We start from the raw sequence: 24,885 nt of genomic DNA on the forward strand, positions 1-24,885 counted from the left end.
AGACAAACCCTTATCCAAACTAAAAAATAGAGAATATTCACAGTGACAAAATCAGAAATGAAAAGGGAGTATAACAAGATACCAACGAAATCCAGAGAATCATAGACATACTTTAAAAACCGGTATTTCACAAAACTGAAAAAATCTAAAAGAAATGAATAATTTTCTTCTTCTTTTTTTTTTTTTTTTTTTTTNGGGGGAGTAGGATCAGGTGATGGGGAGATAGGATGGAGAGATAGGCTGGGAATGGGGGGCATTTGGGGAGTAGTGTGGAAACCCAGCACAGTGGAAACTTCCTGGAATGTATGAAGGTGATCCTAGTGAGGACTCCTAGCACTGTGGGATATGGAGTCTCAACTGGCCATCTCTTGTTGCCAGGTTCCCAGTGGCAGGGCTGGGATGCATTCAATTGACTTTTTGGTCAAGGGGATCCCATGGAAGTTCCTAAACAAGCTAGGCGTTGTTGTTAAGACAAAGGGTTGCTCTCTGAAAACTGACAGCAGGGGCCCCATTGCTGAGGACAATAACCACATAACTCATGAACATGGAAAAAGTCAAGCTGGTACCTACATGGAACCTTCATCCCTATGTTTGAGTCTGTTTGGTTCGGGAAGGTACTCTGCAAGCTACCAAAAGGGAAACATTGACACCAACCAAAGAGGAGGAGGACAAGAAGAACACAGACAGAAGGACCACCCACACTAGCACACCAGTGAGGGATTTGCCTTAATTAAACCTTCCAGTCTTTAATCTGGATCTTTCGATGTGGGAAGATCCACGTTTAATCTGGGCCACACCTTCTGGTGGCAGCCTCTACAAAGGACATGGAAGGAGGAAGCTTCTGTTCTTTGCCTGCTTGCCCTTGCTCTTGATGGCAGCTTCAGTCTCACTTGCCATCAAGTGAAAACGTCACACCTACTTCTTCAGGATCCCAGCAAATACTGAAGACAAGCTGAGACATCCACCCTAACAGATTGTGAGACTGCTAGATCCTTGGACCTTCTGTTGGACAGCCATTACTGGGCCAGCCGGGCCTCAGCCCGTACACTACTCTAATTGTATACGTATGTACAATATATTATATGAATATATATGAATCATTATACATTACTTATATGAATATATGTGTAAATATTTATTCAGGATGATGAATTCAGGGTTGTAGGATTAACAGAGATTTGAAAGTTGCTCTAAGAGACTGCTCTTAAGAGTTTCCAAAGCAAATCTCCAAAGTTCTATGAATGTAGCTGGGAAGGAGTTAATGGAATGGTGTCATTCCTGCGGGAGGAAATATCGGCTGGTACTAATGTCCTTGTCTGGGTACACAGGTGACACTGTCCTAGGGGGTTCTAATGGAAATCAGAATACAGTGTGCATGACTAGGGGTGTGTACCAGGACCTCTTAACTGAGCTAGAAGATGTCCCAGACAAGAGGAACTGTAGACATTCAAGTTTGAGATCTTTTTTTTCCCCCTCTTTTTACATTTTCTTTGTGACAGATTGGATGGTGTGCACATAAACAAAGCATCTGTTGTAGCTTTTCCTTCTCACTGAGATCCTGGCTGCGGCTTGTGGTGGCCATTTTTTCTAATCAGAAGTACAGCTGTTTTTTGTTTGGTTTGGTTTTGAGACAGGGTTTCTCTCTGTAGCCCTGGCTGTCCTGGAACTCACTCTGTAGACCAGGCTGGCCTTGAATTCAGAGATCCACCTGCCTCTGCCTCCCTGAGTGCTGGAATTAAAGGTGTGCACCACTACAGTCTGGCTAAGCCCGGACTTTTTTTAGTGCAGGTTTTAGTGCAGAATTCTATCAGACTTTCAAAGAAGAGTTAATGCCAATATTCCTCAGTTTATTCCACAAAATAGAAACAGAAGGAACCTTGCCTTGTTCATCTTATGAGGCCACAGTTACCCTTTTACCTAAACCATGTAACCCAACAAAGAGAATTTACAGAACAATTTCCCTTATGAACACAGATACAAAAATACTCAATAAAATACTTGCAAACCAAATCCAAGAACACATTAAAAAAATCCACCATGATCAAGTAGGCTTCATCCCAGAGGTGCAGAGATGGTTCAACATTTGTAAATCAACAAATTTGGTTCACCGTATAAATTAAGTAAAAAAAAAAAACCCACATTAGATACAGAATTTTATTTTACAAACTCCAACGTCCCTTCTTGATAGAAGTTCTGGAGAGAGTAGGGATATGAGGACCATACCTCAACATAATAATGGCAATTTACAGCAAGCGTATAGACAACATCAAATTAAATGAAGAGAAAATCAAAACAATAAAATCAGAAACGAAACAAGACAAGATTGTCCATGTTCTCCGTATCTATTCAGCTAGAGCAATGACAACTAAAGGAGACCAAGGTGAACAAATTGGAAAGGGAGAAGTCAAAGTATCTTTATTTGCAGGTGATATGATAGTATACATAAGTGACCCTAAAAATTCCTACAGCTGATAAGCATTCTCAGCAAAATAGTTGGATACAAGATTAACTAAAAACTAAATAACATTAAAAAATCAGTAGTCCTCCTGTATACAAATGACAAATGTACTGAGAAAGAATCACAATATCCTCAAATAATACAAAATACCTTGAGGTAACTCTAACCAAGCAAGTAAAGGACATGTATGATAAAAAAACTTCAAGTCTTTGAAGAAAGAAATTGATGAAGATACCAGAATATGAAAAGATCTCCCATGCTCATAGATTAACATAGTAAAACTGACATCCTACCAAAAGCAATCTACAGAGTCAATGCAATCCCCATCAAAATTCCAACACAATTCTTTATAGACTTTGACAGTGCAATTCTAAACACCATATATAAAAACAAAAACCCAGGATATCTAAAACAATCTTGAACAATAAAAGAACTGCTGGAGGTCACATAATTCCCTATTTCAAGTTATGCTACAGAGCTACAGTAATAAAACAGCAAGATATTGGAATTAAAAACAGACACATTGATCAGTGGAATCGAAGGCCAGACATAAATCCACACTCCTATGAACACCTGATTTTGATAAGGAAGCCAGAAATATACACATTGAAAAAAAGACAGCATCTTTAACAAATGGTTTTGGGCAAAGTGGATGTTTGCATATCGAAGAATGCAAATAGATCCATATCTATCACCCTGCACAAAACTCAAGTCCAAGTGGATTAAGGACCTCAACATAAACCAGACACACTGAATCAGATAGAAGAGAAAGTGGGGAATTGCCTTGAGATCACTGGCACAGAAGATGACTTCCTGAGCAGAACACTGATAGTGCTGGCACTAAGCTCAACAGTTAACAAATAGGACCTCACAAAACTGATAAGCTTCTCTAAGGGAAAGGACACCGTTAATTGGACAAAGCAGAAACCTACAGAATGGGAAGATATTTTTTTTTTACCAACTCCACATTCAATAGAGGATTAATATCCAAAATATATAAAGAACTCAACAAACGACATATCAGAATAACAAAGAATACAATTTAAAAATAGGGTACAGATCTAAACAGATTCTCAACAGAGGAAACTCAAATGACTGAGGAGCACTTAAAGCAATGTTCAATATCCTTAGCCATCAGAGAAATGTAAATCAAAACAACTTTGAGATTCTATTTTACACCCATCAGAGTGGCTAAGATCACATTGGCCAGGATGTGGAGTAAAGGGAATACTCATCCATTGCTGGTGGAAGTGCAAACTTGTATAGCCACTATGGAAATCAATATGGCAATTCCTTAGACTAGGTTGGGAATCAATTTACCTCAAAATCCAGCTCTACCACTCTTGGGCATATGCCGAAAGGATGCTCTGCCATACTACAAGGATACTTGCTCCACCACATTCATTATGGTTTTATTCATAATAGCCAGGAACTGGAAACAGCCTAGATGTTCCTCAACAGAAGAATGAATTTTTAAAAATGTGGTACATTTGCACAATATTACTCAACTATAATTTTAATTTACATCATGAAATTTGTAGGCAAATGGATAGACCTAGAAAAATCATCCTAAGTGAGGTAACTCAGACTCAGAAAGTTAATTAGTGTATATATTCACTTACAAGTGGATATCAGCCTTTATGTAAATGGTAACCAAGCTACAATCTGTACACCCAGAGAGATTAGATAAAGAGAATGTGGTCTAGGGGGATACGTCGGTCTCTCTGAGAGGAGGAAGTAGAATAGATCTTACTGGTGGACTGGGGGCAGGTGGGAATGGGAGTGGGGGAGTAGGATCAGGTGATGGGGAGATAGGATGGAGAGATAGGCTGGGAATGGGGGGCATTTGGGGAGTAGTGTGGAAACCCAGCACAGTGGAAACTTCCTGGAATGTATGAAGGTGATCCTAGTGAGGACTCCTAGCAATGTGGGATATGGAGTCTCAACTGGCCATCTCTTGTTGCCAGGTTCCCAGTGGCAGGGCTGGGATGCATTCAATTGACTTTTTGGTCAAGGGGATCCCATGGAAGTTCCTAAACAAGCTAGGCGTTGTTGTTAAGACAAAGGGTTGCTCTCTGAAAACTGACAGCAGGGGCCCCATTGCTGAGGACAATAACCACATAACTCATGAACATGGAAAAAGTCAAGCTGGTACCTACATGGAACCTTCATCCCTATGTTTGAGTCTGTTTGGTTCGGGAAGGTACTCTGCAAGCTACCAAAAGGGAAACATTGACACCAACCAAAGAGGAGGAGGACAAGAAGAACACAGACAGAAGGACCACCCACACTAGCACACCAGTGAGGGATTTGCCTTAATTAAACCTTCCAGTCTTTAATCTGGATCTTTCGATGTGGGAAGATCCACGTTTAATCTGGGCCACACCTTCTGGTGGCAGCCTCTACAAAGGACATGGAAGGAGGAAGCTTCTGTTCTTTGCCTGCTTGCCCTTGCTCTTGATGGCAGCTTCAGTCTCACTTGCCATCAAGTGAAAACGTCACACCTACTTCTTCAGGATCCCAGCAAATACTGAAGACAAGCTGAGACATCCACCCTAACAGATTGTGAGACTGCTAGATCCTTGGACCTTCTGTTGGACAGCCATTACTGGGCCAGCCGGGCCTCAGCCCGTACACTACTCTAATTGTATACGTATGTACAATATATTATATGAATATATATGAATCATTATACATTACTTATATGAATATATGTGTAAATATTTATTCAGGATGATGAATTCAGGGTTGTAGGATTAACAGAGATTTGAAAGTTGCTCTAAGAGACTGCTCTTAAGAGTTTCCAAAGCAAATCTCCAAAGTTCTATGAATGTAGCTGGGAAGGAGTTAATGGAATGGTGTCATTCCTGCGGGAGGAAATATCGGCTGGTACTAATGTCCTTGTCTGGGTACACAGGTGACACTGTCCTAGGGGGTTCTAATGGAAATCAGAATACAGTGTGCATGACTAGGGGTGTGTACCAGGACCTCTTAACTGAGCTAGAAGATGTCCCAGACAAGAGGAACTGTAGACATTCAAGTTTGAGATCTTTTTTTTCCCCCTCTTTTTACATTTTCTTTGTGACAGATTGGATGGTGTGCACATAAACAAAGCATCTGTTGTAGCTTTTCCTTCTCACTGAGATCCTGGCTGCGGCTTGTGGTGGCCATTTTTTCTAATCAGAAGTACAGCTGTTTTTTGTTTGGTTTGGTTTTGAGACAGGGTTTCTCTCTGTAGCCCTGGCTGTCCTGGAACTCACTCTGTAGACCAGGCTGACCTCAAACTCACAAGATTCACCTGCTTCTACCTCCCAAGTGCTGGATTAAAGGCGTGTGCTACCATGGCCCAGTTAGAAGTACAGTTTTCTTTTCTAATTTATTTATTATTTTTATTTGTGTTGGTGCTTTGCCTGCCTGTATGTCTGTGCGAGGGTGTCAGAGCCTGGAGTTACAGACAGCTGTTAGCACTTGCACAAGCCTAGCCACCTGAGTTTGATCTCCAGCCCTTACAGAGGAAGAGAGAACCAGCTCCCAGGAGTTGTTCTCTGACCTCCACGTGTTCAGTGTGCACGCATACATGCGTCACACACACATATAAAATTAGAACTCACTTATTTTACTGTGTTGCAGGGGAGATGAACCATTATTCTGTGGTATAAAACATACCTGGTATTTAAGGCCAGCACACCAATCACACTTGTAACATGTTTTCTCTCTTGGCACTGAGGCGGGAGTAGGCAAACTTGCACTGGCAATAAGGAAAGAAGATCCAGAAGTATGCCAAACGCTCTGCCAGATCCCTGGAATGATTTTATTTATTGGGGTCAGAGCATGGCACTCCCATGGGGGTCAGAGGACAACTTGGGGGAGTCAGTTCTCTCCTTCCACCATGTGTTTGCAGAGGTTTGAGCTGAAGCTTGGCAGGCAAGCTCCTGTTCTTGGCTGAGCCATCTTGCTGACCCTCCAGATTCTTGGTCTACTCGGCATCTGTTCCCTGTACCGTTCTTCCTGTGTGCGTTGTCAGATTTATCTTGCTGTACCTTCTTCTGAAGGTTGTTTTTTTTTTTTTTTTATAGAGCTGTTGAAAGAAAATGAATGGTTTGTATCACTACCTCACAACTTAGACTAACTGAGAAACAGAACACCTGATTTGAGGCCCGTCCTGAGGTGGCTGTTTGATAGGCTCCGTGATTAGAAAGGGAATAGGGAAAATGTGTGAACACAGTATCTGGGCTGTGTGGGAGGCACAGAGAGAGGCGCAGGGATCAGGACACTCCTTCACTTTAACCTCACATGGAAGAAAAAGCATTATAACTTGGTCTCCATAATATCGCTAAGACCCCCGGAAACGCGTGTGTTTTTCTGCTGAATGCTGCCTCTTCCCTCTGTCTGCTAAGGCTTGGATTGGAGGAAGAGGAAGAGAAGGAAAAGCTGGACATGGCTCTTCACACCTGTAATCCCAGTGGTCCGACGCCTGGGGTAGGACTGAGTAGGAAACCAGTCTGGGCTGCATAGGGAGACCATGTCTCACTCACACAGCCTCATAAGTAGTATATGATTTAGTTTTGGTTTTTCTTTTGTGTACCTTCAGAGCGCCTTGAGTACAGGAGAAAATAAATAGTTGAATGTAAGGCTTTGTTCTTGACTAGAAAAGGGCACTGGGAGCAGAGGCCTTGTTGTTCTGGGGTGACTCTGGAGTCAGGTAGTGGCGATAGTGCAAGATGGACCCCGTTTCCCTTTGAGTGTGTACTCAAAGTGTGCCTGAAGAAATAGCATTTATTAACAAGAATATAGCTTAACCCACTAGGGAAACTTGTATTCAGTATAAGTAAATGACCAGACTACTCCATCCTCATGTCCCCTGTGTAGAAGCTGGCCCTTTTGGCTGCCAAGGACAGTTAAAATCTCATATCATTTATTTGTTATGCAAAATCCTAGTGGAAAATTATTAAATGTCTCAATATTTTAATACTCAATACGGTCATCATCTTTGTGGAGGTGCTGTGTTCAAACCCCACCTCAGGCCGACCCTGTCTCCTGCCTTGTTCATCTTTGTGTAATAACTAGAGACCTGTGGCTTGTCCTGGCATTGCTGTGTTCATTGAGTGGGGGCAGCTGTGTTTCTTGTGTCCCACAGGCCTTTCCTAAGAGGCCCAACCTCTTACCCAGAGGGAAGTCCGATTTGTCTGTCTCCACATAGCTACAGTATGAGGACTTTAGTAACTTTAAGCCGGTTTCACCCACATACTGTAGATGGCCAGGCCTTGGGGAACACGTTTTCCCCTCCTTCCTTTCTGTACTTTCCCACCTAGGAAATAATTAAGCTGGCAGTACAAACTCATAGCTTGGAGCGCTGAAATCTCTTCTGAACATACCTTGAAGAGCCACCAGGATGGTGACCAGCATCCTGCAGGCCTTCACTTGCAGGAAGTCTGAACTGGGAGTGCTGTCAGTATGGTCCTGCCTTTGTCTCTGTCTTATCTCAGTGTGGTTCCCTGTTCCAGGTTCAAAAGAGAATCACAGACCAGGAGAGGGGGTCAGAGGTTAGGGCTTCCTTTTGTTGCTTTTCCCATGTGATCTCAAAGAATGCCTGGCAGCATAATCCACTTCCTGAATAAACAGTTTTGATATCTGCGGGCTGTGGTGATAGGCTTAAACTGAGCAAATAAATACAGAACCTAGCCTTCAGCAGATACAGAGACAAGTCAACCTCGGAGGAGCTCTAGAGGCTTTTTTTTTTTTTTTTTTTTTTTTTTTTTTTTTTTTTTTTTGGTTTTTCGAGAGAGGGTTTCTCTGTGGTTTTGGAGCCTGTCCTGGAACTAGCTCTTGTAGACCAGGCTGGTCACAGAGATCCGCCTGCCTCTGCCTCCCAAGTGCTGGGATTAAAGGCGTGCACCACTGCCACCACGGCCCAGGAAGGGAAAACAGCTCACCTTGGACTTGGGTTTCCTCAATTGTGTTCATTATAAACAGTCTTCTATAATAGAGTAATTTAGCATAAGTTAAAAATTTGGGCTGAGCCAGTGGACCTCTGTGAGTTCAAGGCTAGCCTGGTCTACATAGCGAGTTCCAGGACAGGTTCCAAAGCTATATAATATGAGAAACCTTGTCTCAAAAAACCAAAATAAATAAATAAATAAGAACCTTGGGCGTGGGAATAGAGTTGGAGCGTCTATCACTGCCCCTCTGAGTGAGCGCTGAGAACATCTTGTCACGGGACAACAAAACCTCCTGAAAGTCTGTAACATAGATGTAACTGAAGAGAAGTTGACCATTTGAATGATTAGTAACCACAGACGAGAATAGGAATGTATATTAAAAGGCCCTGCCTCTCAGATTTTTTATTTACTATTTTTATTTTTTATTTAGGGTGGAGGGCTAAGATAATATTTATTTGTGTGTTTGATGACATGGTCTAGCTATGTAGTCCAGGCCCAAAACTTACTATCAGTTTTGTTTTCCTGAGTGCTGAGATTATATGTATGCGCCACCATGCTGGATTGGTGGATTCTTTAAAAAAAAAAATTGTATGAGGGGCTGGAGAGGTGGCTCAGAGGTTAAGAGCACTGACTGCTTTTCCAGAGGTCCTGAGTTCAATTCCCAGCAACCACATGGTGTCTCATAGCCATCTATAATGAGATCTGATGCCCTCTTCTGGTGTGTAGGAAAAACATGCTGTATATAACCAATAAATAAATCTTAAAAAAAAAATTGTATGAGGCTGGTATGTGGCTCGGTGACAAAGTACTGACTTAGCATGTTCTAGGTCCTGGGGTCAATCTCCAGCATTGAGAAATGTTCACAGGTGGCAAGCTTTTTCAAGCCATTGTACATCAAACAGTGTCTCTTGTCTCACATAGATTGGTAGTTTGGCTGGGTATAGAACTGTAGGGAGAAGGTGCATTTTCTACAGGATTCTGAAGGCTTAGACCCAGATGGGCCCTTTCTACAGCTTGGCTAGAGTCATTACAGTGAGGTTCACTGGGGAGGTGATGGGGCATGAAAGGCAGAGGCAGAGGCCAGAAGCCTTGCCTTGGTGAGCTTGAGACCCTGGTGGGCTGTTTTGGGTCCTGTTCAGCTTTCTGGCTTCTGATTCTAGAAAACTGAACTTGTGGGGGCTATCCACACTTTCTGCTTTATTTTTCTGTTCTAATCCAGTAGCTGGAGTAGGTTCATTTCTTAGAGTCAAATGCTTCTTAGGGAAATCACTGATTTTATTTTAAACCCATCTCTGTGTATTTGGGAAATACAGGCTCTTCACTGAGAGAACTACAGAGTAGTCATCAAAAGGCCTGGGTTGATTATTATTATTATCATTATCATTATTATTATTACTAGGCAGTGCCTTTTCGTAAACATCCCTATTCTCTTCTATGGTTACTAGTCCAGTTGATGCGTGGCATTAAATAAATCCCTGCACTTCCTGAAGACTCAAGTCTTCTAATGAGAATGAAAGGGCTATTCTATAAAGATGGTGAACAGTAAAGACAAAGATGAGATTATACCTTCATACATATACTTTGAAGAAAGGTTTAACATGAGGTATATTAGCCAGCGTGGTGCTGGCAGAGGACTGGGTAAGAGGAAGGAAGGATGCTCAAGGGAGGAAGGATGCTCAAGGGAGGAAGGATGTTCTAGGAAGGAAGGGTGCTCAAGGGAGGAAGGATGCTCAAGGGAGGAAGGATGCTCAAGGGAGGAAGGATGCTGAAGGGATGAACAATGCTCAAGAGAGGAAGGATGCCTAAGGGAGGAACGGTGCTCAAGGGAGGAAGGGTGCTCAAGGGAGGAAGGGTGCTCAAGGGAGGAAGGATGCTCAAGGGAGGAAGGATGCTCAAGGGAGGAAGGATGCTCAGGGGAGGAAGGATGCTCAAGGGGACTGCTATTAGGACCTCAACTCGCTACTCGAAACTCCTACTTTCAGCCCCGCTCACTGCTCCTCTGGCTGCATTTGGTTCTTAGGGACTTACCTGTGACTAGAACAGAGACAAAATGACCATGAATGTAGATTTCTGGCTTCTGGCTTCGGGCACAGCACTGGTAGGTCCCACTGTCCGATAGTGTGGCTTGTTCTATGGTGTATACCAACTGAGATTTCAGTTCATTGCTACCATCTGTCCCAGGATCCCTTTTCACCCTTAGTTGCTCTAAGCTGGTCTCAGGAGAACAGTCGGACCGCCTGTCTTTGCACCAGAAGAGTATTAGCCCCTCGGCTTCACCTCTCTTGTGCCACAAAGTGCAGGTGAAGACCAGTTGTCCTCCTTGCTGGGATACTGAGCTGGTGACTTGGAGGCATCCTGAAACAGGGATGCAGGAGTTACCATGAAAAGTCAGGAAGAGTTCCTTAAGTCACACCTAGCTGGTCCTTGTCACTAGAGTGTCTTGTGTGACACTTGTCTGACAGTGACACTGGCAGACGGGAAACACAACTTCTAGTTGTTCCTGGGACAATAAGCACATTGCCCTCCTCCTCTAATTTTCCTGGGAGGTGAGACGTAAGGGGCCAGATACATCCATGTGAAGTTTCTACTCCATGATGCTGGGGGGCTGCCATAGTGACTTTTCTATGACTGTGACAAGGCACTATAACCAAGGCAACTTATTAAAAAAAAACCCTTTAATCTTTCAGGGAGGGTTAGAATCCATGATGGCAGAGCGAAGGCATGGTAGCAGGAATAGCTGAGAGCTCACATCTAAACCCATAAGCAAGAGAGAGCACACTGGGAGGGGTAAGAGGATTTTGAAACCCCAAGCATGCCCCCCCATCTTTCCCCATGTACTCCCAAGCAAGGCCATACAGCTTAATCCTTCCCAAATAGCCACTAACTGAGCACCAAATATCCAAATACCAAGACTTATTCGGGACATCTCATTCAAACCATCAGAACTCAGCTCTCAAGGGTACAGCCCAACGTAAAGATCAGCAAAATACAAGCCAGGCAGTAGTGGTGCACACTTTTAGTCCCAGTACCCGGAAGGCAGAGGCAGGCGGATCTCTGTGAGTTCGAGGACTGCCTGGTCTACACAGAGAAACCCTGCCTCAAAAAGAAAAACAAACCAAATAATAATAGATAACATAGATAAAAATAAAATAAATTTTAAAAGATTAGCAGAATACCGCAGTCCAGATTCCAGGCAGTAACAGCAGCCATGGCTAGAGGCAAGACATGCAAACGGCACTTGGTAGAGGTTGGAGGCAGTGGCCATGAAGTCCCTGGGTCTGGAGGTGGTAGAGTGGATGGGATGGGGGGAGGCCCCATACCAATGGGGTGAACATGTTCACAGGGTGAAATTTCATTCTTGTATGAATGCAAACAAGTGATCTGAAATATTTTCTGTCTAGGGGAGAGAAATCAGTGGTACGTCATACACTCAAATGCTTGGGAAGCCTTAGTTGGGGTCTGCAGGAAGTAAGGAGGGAAATGAGATGGTGTGGGCATGAGACGAAACTCCAGGAAGGTAGGACAGGAGAGCCGTGCAGCAGGACAGGGTCTCAGGCGTATTTTCGAGCCAAAGATGAGAAGCAATAAAGTCTCAAAAATTCTACTCTCGTGGTATGATTCTACCAATGTAGCTGTGGCCAGGCAATCCCTCAAGGGCAAACAGGCCCCCCAAATAAGGGTTGGGGGAAGCAACAGCAGCAAACGTAGGTGTCTTCCTTGTCCAAAGGAACCCCAGGAGGAGCAGGGCTGAGTGGCAGTCTGAAGGGAAGAGAAGACGAGACGAGTGGGAGTGGCAAGGAGAGACAGGGGCATGATGGCCACCAAGAGTTGAGGGGTTGTGTATGCAGAAGATCCCTCCATGGGTGGCTACATGGTATTGTACTGTTTTCAGCATCCTAGCAAAAGCTAAGGCATGGATGCTGCTGGAACCATGGACCACCTGGGTCTGCGTAGGAACTGCCAGATGGGGCTAGTGTGCCTCGTGCCTGGTACTACCTGTCACTGCACCTTCAGGAGGGCTTCCAGCAGAGTGATGGCCCTGCTGCAAGGTTGGGTGGAAGCCTGCCACGGATGAAGCGGTCGCTATTGCTTTACCTACCGAGCCATCTACCCTCTTCAAAGGACAAAGCCCTCAAAGAGAAAGGATTGTTTTTATGTATGAGTGTGTGTGTGTGTGTGAGTGTGGTGTGTATGTGTGGTGTGTATGTGTGGTGTGTGTATTGTGAGTGTGGTGTGGGGTGTGTGTAGTGTATGTATGTGTGTGTGTAGTGTGTGTGTGTGAGTGTGGTGTGTATGTGTGGTATGTGTATTGTGAGTGTGGTGTGGGGTGTGTGTAGTGTATGTATGTGTGAGTGTGGTGTGTGTGTGCGGTGTGTGTGTATGTGTGAGTGTGGTGTGTATGTGTGTGGTGTGTGTATGTATGTGTGAGTGTGGTGTGGTGTGAGTGTGGTGTGGTGTGGTGTGTGTGTGAGTGTGGTGTGTTGTGGTGTGTGTGTGTAGGTCAGAGGACAGTTTCAGTGGCATCTTCAAGAACACTTCACCTCTTTTGAGACAGGGTCTCTGGCTAGATTGGCTGGTCAGTAAGCCCAAAGGATCCTCCTGTCTCCACCTCCCTGGTTCTGGGATTACAAGTACATGCCACCGCCATCCTTGGCATGTTTTTGTGTTTGGCCAGCACTTTACCGATTAAGCTGTCTTCCCAGCACAGTTTTTTTTTTCTTTTTAAAAATAAAATCTTAGAAAATTACTTAAGCTGCATTAATTTTTTTTAAAAAATAGATGTGTTCATTTTATGTATATGAGTTTTTTGCCTGCATATTTCTATATACACCATGGACTTGCCTTGTGCCCAAGGAGGCTAGAAGAGGGTGATGGACCCCTGGGACTGGAATTATGGATGGTTGTGAACCACCATGTGGGTACTGGGAATTGAACCAGGTCCTCTGCAAGAACAGCCAGTGCTCTTAACCACTGAGCCATCTCTGCAGCCCTTCAGCTGTTTTTAAAAAGTATATCTTCATGCCTTTGCAGTCTCGTGTTTGTGTTACACAGGTTTCCAAAGCCAGATTTGGACAGATGGTCTTATGATATCAGAAATCTTATATCCTGATTATATTGTTTTGTTCACGGGTCAGATGTTTTTACTTCTCCTTCATGTGGTCACAGGTTTTGGAGGAATACGTGAATGAGGATGCCCCAAGTTAATGTCTGTGAAAGCCTGAACCCCTGCACTGCGGGGTCAAAAGCAAGTGGATGTGAGGGACCACTGCCTTGATGGCCTCAGTGGGATGTCTCCAAGCACTTGTTCTCCTATACCTTGACAGACACTCGGCAAAATATATGAATATATCCTTAAGGGTTTCTCAGGAAGCTTTTAAAGTTTACAGACCCCGTGGTTGGAAGGCACCAGCCAGCTGGGCACAAATCTCTTCTTTCACAGGTTGCAACTCCCCCTGGCACCACAGTGCATCGGGGTGGGTAAAGTGGACAGGAAAGTACTGCTTCCCTGATACATTTAAATCTCTCTCTCTCTCTCTCTCTCTCTCTCTCTCTCTGTCCATCTATCGATCATCTATCTATCTATCATCTATCCATCTGTCCATCAGTCTATCATCTGTCTATCTGTCCGTTTGTCTGTCTGTCTGTCTGTCTGTCTATCTATCTATCTATCTATCCATCCATCCATCTGTCCATCAGTCTATCATCTATCTGTCTTTCTATCTATCCGTCTGTCCATCTATCATCTATCTATCCATCTGTCCACCTGTCTATTATCTATCTATCTATCTATCTATCTATCTATCTATCTATCATTGATCACCACAAAATAGAAAATTGCCACCAAATTATGTAGGGAGCTTATAAATTCCTGTGTGTGCCTGGAAGAACCAGGGAAAATCTCCACAGAGAAATCAGCGCTTGTGTTGAGACTTTTTCCTACAAGAAAACATGCATGGGGAACTCCTTCCCCTGAGCCCCGGATTCTCCCCTAATGGCTGTCTCTGTCGCGGGACCTATACTCACCACCACGTTGGAAGTCCACGATTGCCAGCAGGATGGCTAGGGCACAGCAGCTTTGGCCAGGTGGCATCAGGATTTGCATGTTTTCAGCAGCCCCGGGAATTCCCACGTGAGTGTTGGCTTTGCTGCTCTGTGGCCTCACAGCCCTGAAAGCACAGACACACATTAGCTGAAGCCTTGCAGACCTCTAGGACTGTCTCCCTATCTTAGGCGCTTATTGAAGTTACTCAAAGTGTGATGGAGATGAAGGAGAGCCCCAGGGCACAGAGGGTTTGGAAGTGATATAAAAAGATCAAGTGAGGTGTAACTGGAGAGAGGAATGGGGTGGGCTGGGCTGAGAGATGTTACCTAGTTTTCATGGGCTTATTTGGCAAATAGACCCTGTTACATCCATCCATATATATGTAACTATATGTATATGCCCATATGTAAACAAATGTCCATGTGGGTAAATACATAATATGTAAAAGGAGAGAAGAAAGGGCAACTATGAGGGACTGAGGAAGGACTGAACTCAGGTAAAGGGCACTGTGGTTTTGAAAGCAGATACAAAGCTAATGTTGCTCTAGTTTCAACTCTACCATGGATATTTTGGTGATGGGTAAGCGCAAAAAATATATTGGCTAGTGAAAGTGTAAGATCTGACATGAAGCTGCACAGCTTCGGAGTGCCTGTCTCAGCTCCATAGGCATTTGCTAAAATGCATAGACTTTGGGTCTGGCTAATTTTGATGTGTGATTATTTTTATTTGCAAATTCTTTACAATAAAGTTTTAATATAAAAAAGTTTGAATTTCCAATATTGTTTTAATAAAGTTTCCCTTGGGTTGAGATTATTTTCTCCTAATTTTTATTATTTTATTTTAATATATTTAGATAACCTAATCCTGTTTAAGCAAAATTATGTCCACATTTTAAAAAGCACTCAAATTGAAAGGAAAAGTCAACAGGAGGCTGACTTGGTAAATTTGGTTTATTCATACAAGAGAGTATTACACGAGCATGTGCTATGTATCAGCATTTCAGCCAGAGACAGAAGGCACGGACATCAGTGGTCCTTAGAGATTATAATGAAATGGGGCAGAAATGAGCAACTGGAAGGACAAGAGAAAAAAGAACCGAGGAAAAGAGAGTGGAGGAAAAGGAGAATGAAAAGGAGGTAGGAGGAAAAGAGAATAACAAGAAAACCGTGGTGAAGGGGTTCACAGATTTTGCAGACTTCAGCTAGCTTTGAAAACAGTGTTGAGGTCCCTAATTGTTGCGGGAGGTCCTTCCGCCCCTCCAACCAATAGCTGCTGTGATACCAGCCCATTGGGGCGTGGTCTCTCTCCCTTTAAAAAAGCGGCTATTTCCTCTGCTCGCTCTCTTCACTTCCTGCTCCGCTGGAGACTAGACTCCCTTCCTGGTTGTGCAGATGGCTGTTGTCTGGGACGGTGATCTGTAAGTTTTCCCCTTTAAATAAATAACACCCTATTAATCATAACTCCAAACTGGTGTGGCCTTGTTCGTGACTTACGCCTTCATCTGGCGCCCGAACGTTTGGCTTTTAGGACCTCTCCTTTCCCCGCTCGAGTTCGGCTTGGCACGAGCCCTCCCTTCCTTAGCCGCGGCCTGTGCCTTGCGGCGGGCGGCCGTGNCAGCTGGCAAGTCCCAAAGAAAATCACACAGAGGTCTTCATAAGTTATAAACTGATTGGCCCATTAGCTCTGGCTTTGTATTAGCTCTTATAACTTATATTAACCCATTATTTTTATCTATGCTAGCCACATGGCTCAGTACCTTTTTCAGCAAGGTAGATCACATCTTGCTTCTTCCGTGGTCTGGGCAGGACTCAAGAAGAGCTTCCTTCTTCCTAAAATACTCCTGTTCTCATTGCCCCATCTCTACTTCCTGTCTGGTTGTCCCACCTATACATCCTGCCTAGCTAGTGGCCAATCAGTGTTTATTTAAAGCATAATTGACAGAATACAGAATTGTCTCACAAATTCTTATACAGCTGTATAATATGTACAATGTCTTTGTAGGGACTTTTCCCCAGACTGGCCTCAAACTCATAAGCCTTTTGCCTCAGCCTACCCAGCTGTGATTACATGCATGGGCCAACCAAACTGGCATGTTTATGTTTTAGGCTAAATTTAAAAATTAAGGAGACTGTAAAGTAAAAATGTTATCATGAGCTAAGGCTACTTTATGATTGAAGTCAATTTCTTTCTGAGGTGCTGGGGATCCAGCCCAGGATTTGGGATCTGACCTATTTAGAGTGGCTGTTGTGCAGTGCCCAGCAGTGCACAGCAGTGCTCAGTCATGCCCCAGGCTTCCATCACTCATGCTCTGAAGAGATTCCCAGACCTGCAGACTCCAGGCACAGAAAGTGCTTTATCCAGGCGTTCAATTTAAAGCTGTCGGACTCTATTTTTAGTGTATATTGTGTCTAGATACATAAATACAGTTGTATTATGGCTGCCTACAGTATCATTATAGTAACATACCATGTGGGTGTGTAACCCAAGAGCAAAAGGTTGTGCCAGATGACCAAGGTGTGCAGAGGCTGCAACATCTTAGTTTGTATGTATACGCTCTATGCTGTACAGCCATGAAATCATCTATTAGTGATGCATTATTTTATTATTATCTTATTACTCTTAAATTGTTTTTAAAATGGAGGCTCTCTACCTTGCTATAATGTAGCAGGCAGGCCCTCAGCAGATGCTAGTGCTACACACTTGGACATTTCCATGTCTAGAATCAGGAGTCAAATCAACCTTTATTATTTATTTATTTAAAAACTGAACTCGATTAGTTTTATAAATATGGACTTAAATTATATCTATTATAATTCAGTTTGTCAAAATGGGCATAGTGTAGGATATATATATATATATATGATATATACATATTCACTGTACATTGTCTGTGTCTGGATATATAACTACCTACTGTTGTATTACAGTTGCCTACAGTATTCATCATAGTAAAATGCTGTGTGGGTGTGTAACCCAAGAGCCTTGTCGTACCAGATGGCTAAAGTATGCAGAGGCTATGCCACCTTGGTTTGTATACATACAGTCTGGTTTCTAAGAATCTTCTGTGTGCTCCCTCCTCTCTCTCTCTCTATATATATTTATATATATCTATATATCCAGCCTGTACCTTCTTGAAGAGATATACTCACAAGTTTTGTGGTCACTGTTTCACTGATGAGACACAGTAGCTTACTGAAGCAGCTTCAGGAAGGGAAGGACTACTTTGGCTTATGGCTTCGAAGGGATGCCAGCTTGTTATAGCACGGGAGCCTTAGGGGCGTGGTTTGTGGTGGAGGGAGCTTGTGGCATAGATTAGTTTACACGACAGCAAGCATGACGCAGAGAACTGGGCCAGAAGAGGCTGGTCGGCTCACCTCTGGTGAGCCAGGCTCCTATCTTAAGATGCTTTATTAGCACCATGAACTGGGGAATAAGTATTCAAAATACAAGCCACTGGTGTACATTACAGACTTGAGCTCCAATATATGAGGGAGAAAACCATAAATAGTTATAAATCCTGTTTCTGATTTTTCAATTATATATTTAAAGATTTATTATTTGTATCTTTGGGCACTGCATGCAGGTGCACAAGGAGTCCAGAAGAGGGCATGAGACCCCTGGAGCTAAGTGATGGGTGGTTGTGAGCAGCCCTGTGGGTCCTGGGAACTGAATCCTGATCCTCTACTAAAGCAGCCAGTGTTCTTAATCACTGAACCACCTCTCCATCCATATTTTTGTCACATATCAGTTATATAGCGCTATGGATTTCATTGCTTTCATACACAGAGACAGCACCTTGATCATATTCATCTCCACCATTGCCTTCTTTTATCACCCTTTCCAGCCCAGGAAAGTCCAATTACTTTTCTTTCATTTTTATTTTGTGTGCATGGGTGCTTTGCCTGCATATATATTCATGAGCCACATGTGTGCAGTGCCTGTAGAAGCTAGAAGAGGACATCCCCCATTGTTATTTTAAAAAATAGGTTATGTTCAATGTATATTTTAACTTAGGGAGAAGTGAAATTTTTTTTAAATATTTATTTATTATGTATACAATATTCTGTTCGCGTGTATGCCTGAAGGCCAGAAGAGGGCACCAGACCTCTTTACAGATGGTTGTGAGCCACCATGTGGTTGCTGGGAATTGAACTCAGGACCTTTGGAAGAGCAGGCAATGCTCTTAACCGCTGAGCCATCTCTCCAGCCCCCAAGAAGTGAAATTTTTGTGACATTAATTCTTCAGATCTGAGCATAGATTTTTTTTCCTGTTGTGTATTAGTTTCTTTTCTGTTGCTCTGATGAAAAATCAGTATCAAAAGCAACTTAGAGAAGAAAGCGCTTGAGTTTACAAACCGGAGGAATGAGATTTCATCATGGCTGGGCAGAGGTGGGGCACACCTATAATCCCAGCATTCGGGAGGAAGAGGCAGGCGGACCTCTCTGAGTTTGAGGCCAGCCTGGTCTACAGAGATTTGCAGACCAGCCACCAGACCTACACAGTGAGACTCTGCCTCAGAAAAAAATCCGACCGTATACTACATGCAAGAGGAATACTGAAGAGTACTGAGGGCTGGTGAGATTGCGCAGAGGGTAAAGGTGCCTGCCACCAACCCTGACACCCTGAGTTTGATCCCCAGGAACTGAATGACAGGAGAGAATGGACTCCTGAAAGTTGACCTCTGACCCTTCCTTAAATATACAGTAAAATAAAAATAAATGTCATTAAAAAGAGCAATGATGTGGAAATTCAAAACTAAAAGGATGAAAAATAGTGGTTAAGTATTGTTGGCCTGACTAAATATAAGGCAAAAGTATACAGTTTTATAAAGAAGTACATAAGGTCACAGACATGCTTTGCTGGCCTCTACAGACACCGCACACATGGGTGCACAAACACGCTTGCAGGCAAAACAACCAGACACATAGCTTGAAACTATGTAATAACCCTTAGCTATATAAAGTAAAGTTTGGAGAAATTACTGGAAGAAATGGGAACTACAATGATCCCGATAGTTCAACCCAGCTTCCTCAACTGTGAAGTGATTAAAAAGGTATGTATAGAAGATTTAAAGAACAACCAGCCCAATGGAACTGTAGAAGTCCTTCCAACAATTCTTTACAGAACACATATTCTTCTAAGCAAACCAAACAGTTTAAAAATTGATAGTGTACTAGCCAATAAAGCGAAGCTCAGACTGTCAGTATTGCAAGGCCAGATTCTGTTTCAGTGCAGCTAGCTTAGATGTCGAAAACAATAAGGTACATTTAAAAAACTCTATTCCGGGGCAACATCAGGCTTCTTAGACTTCTCTGCTGGGCCCTAGGTCAAGCCCCTGAGAAGTGAAAACATCTGACTAGTATACCCCTTCTAGCACCTGCCAGGTAGGTAGTGTGGACAGAGAGATCATTAAAACAGGAATCTACATGGCGCTCGATGCCGCCTAGTCAGGTTGGGTTTGAAATCTGGTCTGACACTTACTAGCTGTCTGATGTTGGAAAAGTTTCTTAATCTCTCTGAAAATGAGTTTACTGACGAATAAAATGTTGACAACAGCGTTCTCTCCCCAAGGTAATTATGGGGGTTAACCTAGCAGCTTTGTGAGCATAGCGCGGTGCTTGACGGAGCGCAACTGCTCAATACATGCTAGCCGTGCTGATTCTTACGGCCGCACGACTGGCTGCAGCTCATACACAGTCGTATTTAGTGCTTATAAAACTCTGAGCTATCATTAACAACGTGTTCGGTGCAGAAATCTTGGAGGAGCCGTGTGACTTGCTTAAAATCACAGAGACTGGGTGGGGAGTTGGGATCCTAACCCCCTCGCAGTCAGTGTCTTTGGTGCACTGACTCTCCTTACAGTCATCTCTCTCTATTCCCAAACAGTGAAGAATAAAGGGTTATGACAAGAACAGAGTTGGGGATGCAGTTTACAAGGGTTAGAAGAGGAGGAATGCGGGCCCGGGGCTCTGGGAAGGTCGCAGGATGGCAGTGGAGTTGGTTTTTGGCCGTTTTGTTGACTTTAGGTGTTGGTACCGGAAGGATACGGTGGGAGAAGGAAGGTGGAGAAGGAGAACCGACCGGTTGGGAGATTTGGCTTGTAACCAATGCTGTGCAGTTGCTGGCTGTGAGATACCAGAAGGTCCTGCCTCTTCTTCAAGATTGTGTCCTCGGGGACTGGTGCAATGGGATGAGAGGGGCGGAGTAGGGACCGCTTCCAACTTCAGAAGGACAGGCTGGCTGGCCTGCTACAAGGAGCCGGTCCCTCCGCCGGAGTGGCTACGCGGTGATGAAGTCTAGCTGGACCACAGTGTGTAAGTAAACTTGGGCTTCTCAGCCGGTTTGGGGGTAGGCGGGGACCATTCGGGTAAGGACTCCCTTGTCAGAAGTCACCTTGTTTCCTGGAGCACCAGGTGCGTCCCGCAGGCAGGCACAGATGGCGGGAGCTCTCGCCGCTAGAGGGCGCTGCCTCCCAGCCCCGGGTGTGACCTTAGCCGCGTTGCCTGGTTCAGTCCAGCCTGGGACTCTTCCAGGCAGAAGAGCAGGGGACGGGGGGGGGGGGGGGGGGGGGGGGGGGGGGGGGAGTGTCCGAGGTCGGAAGTGGGGGCAACAACCTTAACTAGGAGTGGAGAAGAGGAGAGTGCAAGATTGGGTCCTGTGGGCCCAGTGACTAGGACTGTGCTCGAAGCTACTAAAGGCTCTTTAGCATCTAGAGTGGTAGGGTATTTGAGGGCAGAACTTTCTGGGTCCATTACGCCCCCAGCCGCGGGTCCTGCCTCCCTCATGGAATGCAGTGAGCTCTGGGAGTAGGGGATAGGAAGGATGCAGATAGGGTTGGTATCCTCACATTTGAGTTTTCCTGAACTGCCTTGACCTCAGGGATTTCTTGGACTCTCAGAAATCCCCGGTAAGAGATGGAAGAAAGCGGCAAACGCCCTCATCTCTAGTTTATGAGAAACCAGAGTTCCGGGGAAGCCTTGGCGCCCTTGCTTGTTGTTCGTAGCCTGCCCTTCTAACCCGGTCCCTTGAGCTGGAGCGCAGCTTCCTAACCGCGGCTCAAAGGGAACTGTGGAGGGCCAGATGACTCAGCCAGTAAAGGCGCTTGCCGCCACAAAGCCCAAGGACTTGAGTTCACTCACAATGGAAGGAGGTAGCCGACTCTTGCAAGCTGTCCTCTGACCTTCACGTGTACAGCATGCACACACGCACACACATCTATGCACACTAAATAAATATAGTAAAACTGTATTTTAAAGGGGACCAAGGAGCCTTTTGAAGACCTGGTGAGGAACATGCGGCTTGTGCTCACAGGGAGGAAGACATGATGTTTTTAGCGAAGTTAAATCCACGCGATTTGTCTGATTTTCCTTTAATCTTGGGTATTCTGTTTCTCTTGCTGAGAATGTGTGGAAACACTAGAAAGCCTGCAATCCTGTAGCACGTATCTGCAAACCTGTCGTTTTCTACACAGTCACAATGTACTTTCACTACCTTTGCAACTCGTTACTGTACAGTAGCAAATCACTTTCAGTTATGTGTAAAGGAATAAATCAATTCAAATGCTCTTTGTAAAAAAATTAATGAGATGGGTTGAGAAATGACTCATTGCTCTTGCCGAAGACAGGGCTGGGTTCCAGCGTCCACAGGGTGGCACCTCTGTCTCTAACTCCAGTTTGAGGGCACCCAACACCCTCTTCTGGCTCCTGTGGGCACCAAAAGCTCACATGCGGTGCATATGTGTGTGGGGGTCATGTGTGTATGTGTTCGTGTGTGTGTGTGTGAAGGCAAACCATTCATAATATATGCGATAAAAATCAGTCTAGAATTAATAAAGCAAAATGTATAGGATAATAAAGGAAGCAAATTCTATAAAGATTGGAACAGTTACAGGAATACATGATAGAGTAACACATGCTTCCTCGGACCCAGTGTCCATCTGACAATGGCCATCGTTTCTCTTTATGTGTATAGTTTGTTTTACCTCCGTGTATGCCTGTGTACTGTCTGGGTGTGTGGTGCCTGTGGAGGCCAGAAGAGGGCATTGGATCCCTGGAATTGGAGTTATATATGGCTGTGAGCCTCCGTGTGTGGGAACCAGGCCCTCTGCAGGAGCAGCCAGCACTCTTAGTCACTCCAGCCCTCGTCTAGTCCAATGAAGTATAACAGCTGCCAAGAGATTCGAAGATACCTATGCTTTCTGCTAACGGCAGATTCTCCTGTGACTCCTTGCCTGCAATACTCCCCTCCCCACCCCGAGACAGGGTCTCTCTGTGTAACAGCTCTGACTGTCCTGGAACTCATTTTGTAGACCAGGTTGGCCTCGAACTCACAGAGATCTGCTTGCCTCCCAAGTGCTGGTCTTAAAGGCGTTTGCCACCACACCTGGATCCTTAACTACATTTTTAATGGAAGCAAATACCACTCCCTAGCAAAGGCTGACAAAAGCAAAGATGTATTTTCTCCCCAGACTTACAAACCCCAAGTGTGGTCTGACCTCGTGGGGTCACACACCCTAGGTAAGCAACCAGCTCAGACTCACAGGCAAAGGCTAAGGCTTCTTCCCACTGAAGGAGGCAGCTGGAACTGAACTGAGGGGAAAACACTGCTTTTTTAAACCCCAGGAATTTAGAGGTTTACTCTGCCCAAACTACGCCACCAATAAGGCTGCCCTTGTTTGTGCCACCTTCGGTGTCTAGGACATGAAAGTCCCTCAGAGACGCCTCACAGAGGCAGCTCACATCTCAGCCCAGACCCGAGGGCTGTAGCAAAGGCTTCACAACCTTTGGTACCTTTCTGGTGGTGATTCTTCATCTCCTTTGTATTTATAGAAATGTGTGTCTTCCATCCACCATCTTCTCATGAACACAGAACCAAAGAGAGCACCTGGAGGAGTCGGCCTAGCATGCCTGAATTAAACTGGTCAGGCTTAACTCTAAAGTGCTCACAGAGAGAGAGAGAGAGAGAGAGAGAGAGAGAGAGAGAGAGAGAGAGAGAGAGATTCCTCCCGTGGATCTCGGAGTGTCTTTCCCCCTGAAGGCATGTCTGAGCCAGCCAATGACCCGAAGCCCAGGAGAAGGAAGGGTGAGCATGCCAGCCCACCGCCATAAGTAGCCTATCTCTTCCTCAGGCTTCTGAGGGCAGAGAACATTTATTTCCCTTTGAGAAGCAGGCTTCTCAATTCCTCACTGAAAACTTGACTTCATGTGAACAGTTCTGTCAAGCACCCACCTCTCCCCTGAGCCCAAGTACCTCAGGACAGAGTTCTTCCTTGCTCTCAAGCTGGGTTCTCACGCTGGGTGATCACGTTGGGTGCTCACGCTGGGTGCTCTTGATTCTTATGCTGATGTCTTTCTCTTGTTAAAAACCATCTCCCCACTTCCGTCTTAGCTCCTACGGCCGGCCGTCAGTCTCACAGTGAGCTTTGAAAAACCACAGGATGGGTTTTTAGCAGCTAGAGGGGTCTTCCTGCCTTTCCTCAGCCTCTAGAACTTTTCCTCTCTGCTCTCTCCCCAGCACCTCCTTCTCTTTCTACACCTCTCTTATTAGAAACCCACTAAGGTTCTGAGAGGACTGAGAAAAAAAATCGCCCCTTGAAATAGGTTTCTTTACTTTGGGAAATGAAGATTTCTCACTTGTTAATGAATAGAGATGGCTCTGGTAATAGAGACAGCCAGAAGGTGCAAAGACAGCGCGAGCTCTCAGGGATAAAGGTGCTCTGTCTTTTCCTGTTTGGATTTGGAGCCGTTTTAGAGCGCAGCAGACCTGTTCCACTCTGAACCTGTGCAACAGGAAGTCCTGTAGTTCGGAGACACCGGCCGAGACTACCAGCTAGTGCCAGGCTATCCAGAAGCTTGAGTTAGTGTCATAAGAAGTGACACTGGGGAAGCTTCTTCCTGGCTAATGTAGAGTGCTCACACCGTTGCCACCCCGCTCAGGAAAGTGCTCTAGCTTTGCGTCCCCGCCAGCTGCCTCCCTGAAGCCATCACTGGATGAGACAGATCTCACGTGGCGCCACCCTTTCTCAGTGCATGTCCATCTTGCTTTCTCGGCCCCTGGAGACAAACTTCCGAAATGTATCAGTCCATCAGTATTTGGCTTTCTTGGTCTGATGAGCAGCTTCTAGGAGCTTGGCTGATTAGAGCCCATGTTAGGGAGAGACTCTCCACGTCATCTCCATGTCTCTCACCACAGTTGATGTCATGGACATGGACTGCGGAAGTAGCCTGGCTTCCGGGGTCCCAGTATCCCTATCCTTTGTCCCTGTGATAGTGGGTAAAGCACTGGAGTCCAGTTCTAAGCTCTTGCCAATGCTGCATTGTTGTTGAGGAGAAAATGATAAGGGTTCTGCCTGGTTTTTAAAAAAAAATGGAGGAAAAAGTAAAAAGAAGCAAACTGGGTGGATGATAAGTGTATTTTTATTTTCTATAGAATTATAGAGTTTCTG

General features: G+C 44.7%; 1 protein-coding gene across 4 annotated transcripts; it reads right to left on the minus strand.

Annotated features, from left to right (window-relative positions):
* Positions 1 to 1,628: 1,628 nt before the first annotated feature.
* Cd160 (CD160 molecule) lies at positions 1,629 to 24,644 on the minus strand. Of its 4 annotated transcripts, none has more exons than XM_050124818.1 (5): positions 24,447 to 24,644; positions 23,691 to 23,860; positions 14,422 to 14,564; positions 10,426 to 10,752; positions 1,629 to 7,953 (listed from the first exon to the last, which is right to left on the minus strand). In XM_050124818.1, exons 3-5 carry the CDS (start codon positions 14,498 to 14,500, stop codon positions 7,778 to 7,780), a joined length of 582 nt encoding a protein of 193 aa, XP_049980775.1. In that variant the 5' UTR covers positions 14,501 to 14,564; positions 23,691 to 23,860; positions 24,447 to 24,644; the 3' UTR covers positions 1,629 to 7,777. The 4 variants fall into 4 exon arrangements, with proteins under 4 accessions (XP_049980775.1, XP_049980774.1, XP_049980773.1 ...); XM_050124817.1 differs by having other exon boundaries at positions 24,074 to 24,644; XM_050124816.1 differs by lacking the exons at positions 23,691 to 23,860; positions 24,447 to 24,644 and having other exon boundaries at positions 1,629 to 6,536; positions 7,834 to 7,953; positions 14,422 to 15,334.
* Positions 24,645 to 24,885: the final 241 nt, after the last annotated feature.

The sequence above is a fragment of the Alexandromys fortis genome, unplaced genomic scaffold, assembly GCF_014885135.2.
Source record: "Alexandromys fortis isolate MF-2015 unplaced genomic scaffold, M_Fortis_MF-2015_v1.1 scaffold_235, whole genome shotgun sequence".
In the NCBI taxonomy this organism is placed as follows: Eukaryota; Metazoa; Chordata; class Mammalia; order Rodentia; family Cricetidae; genus Alexandromys; species Alexandromys fortis.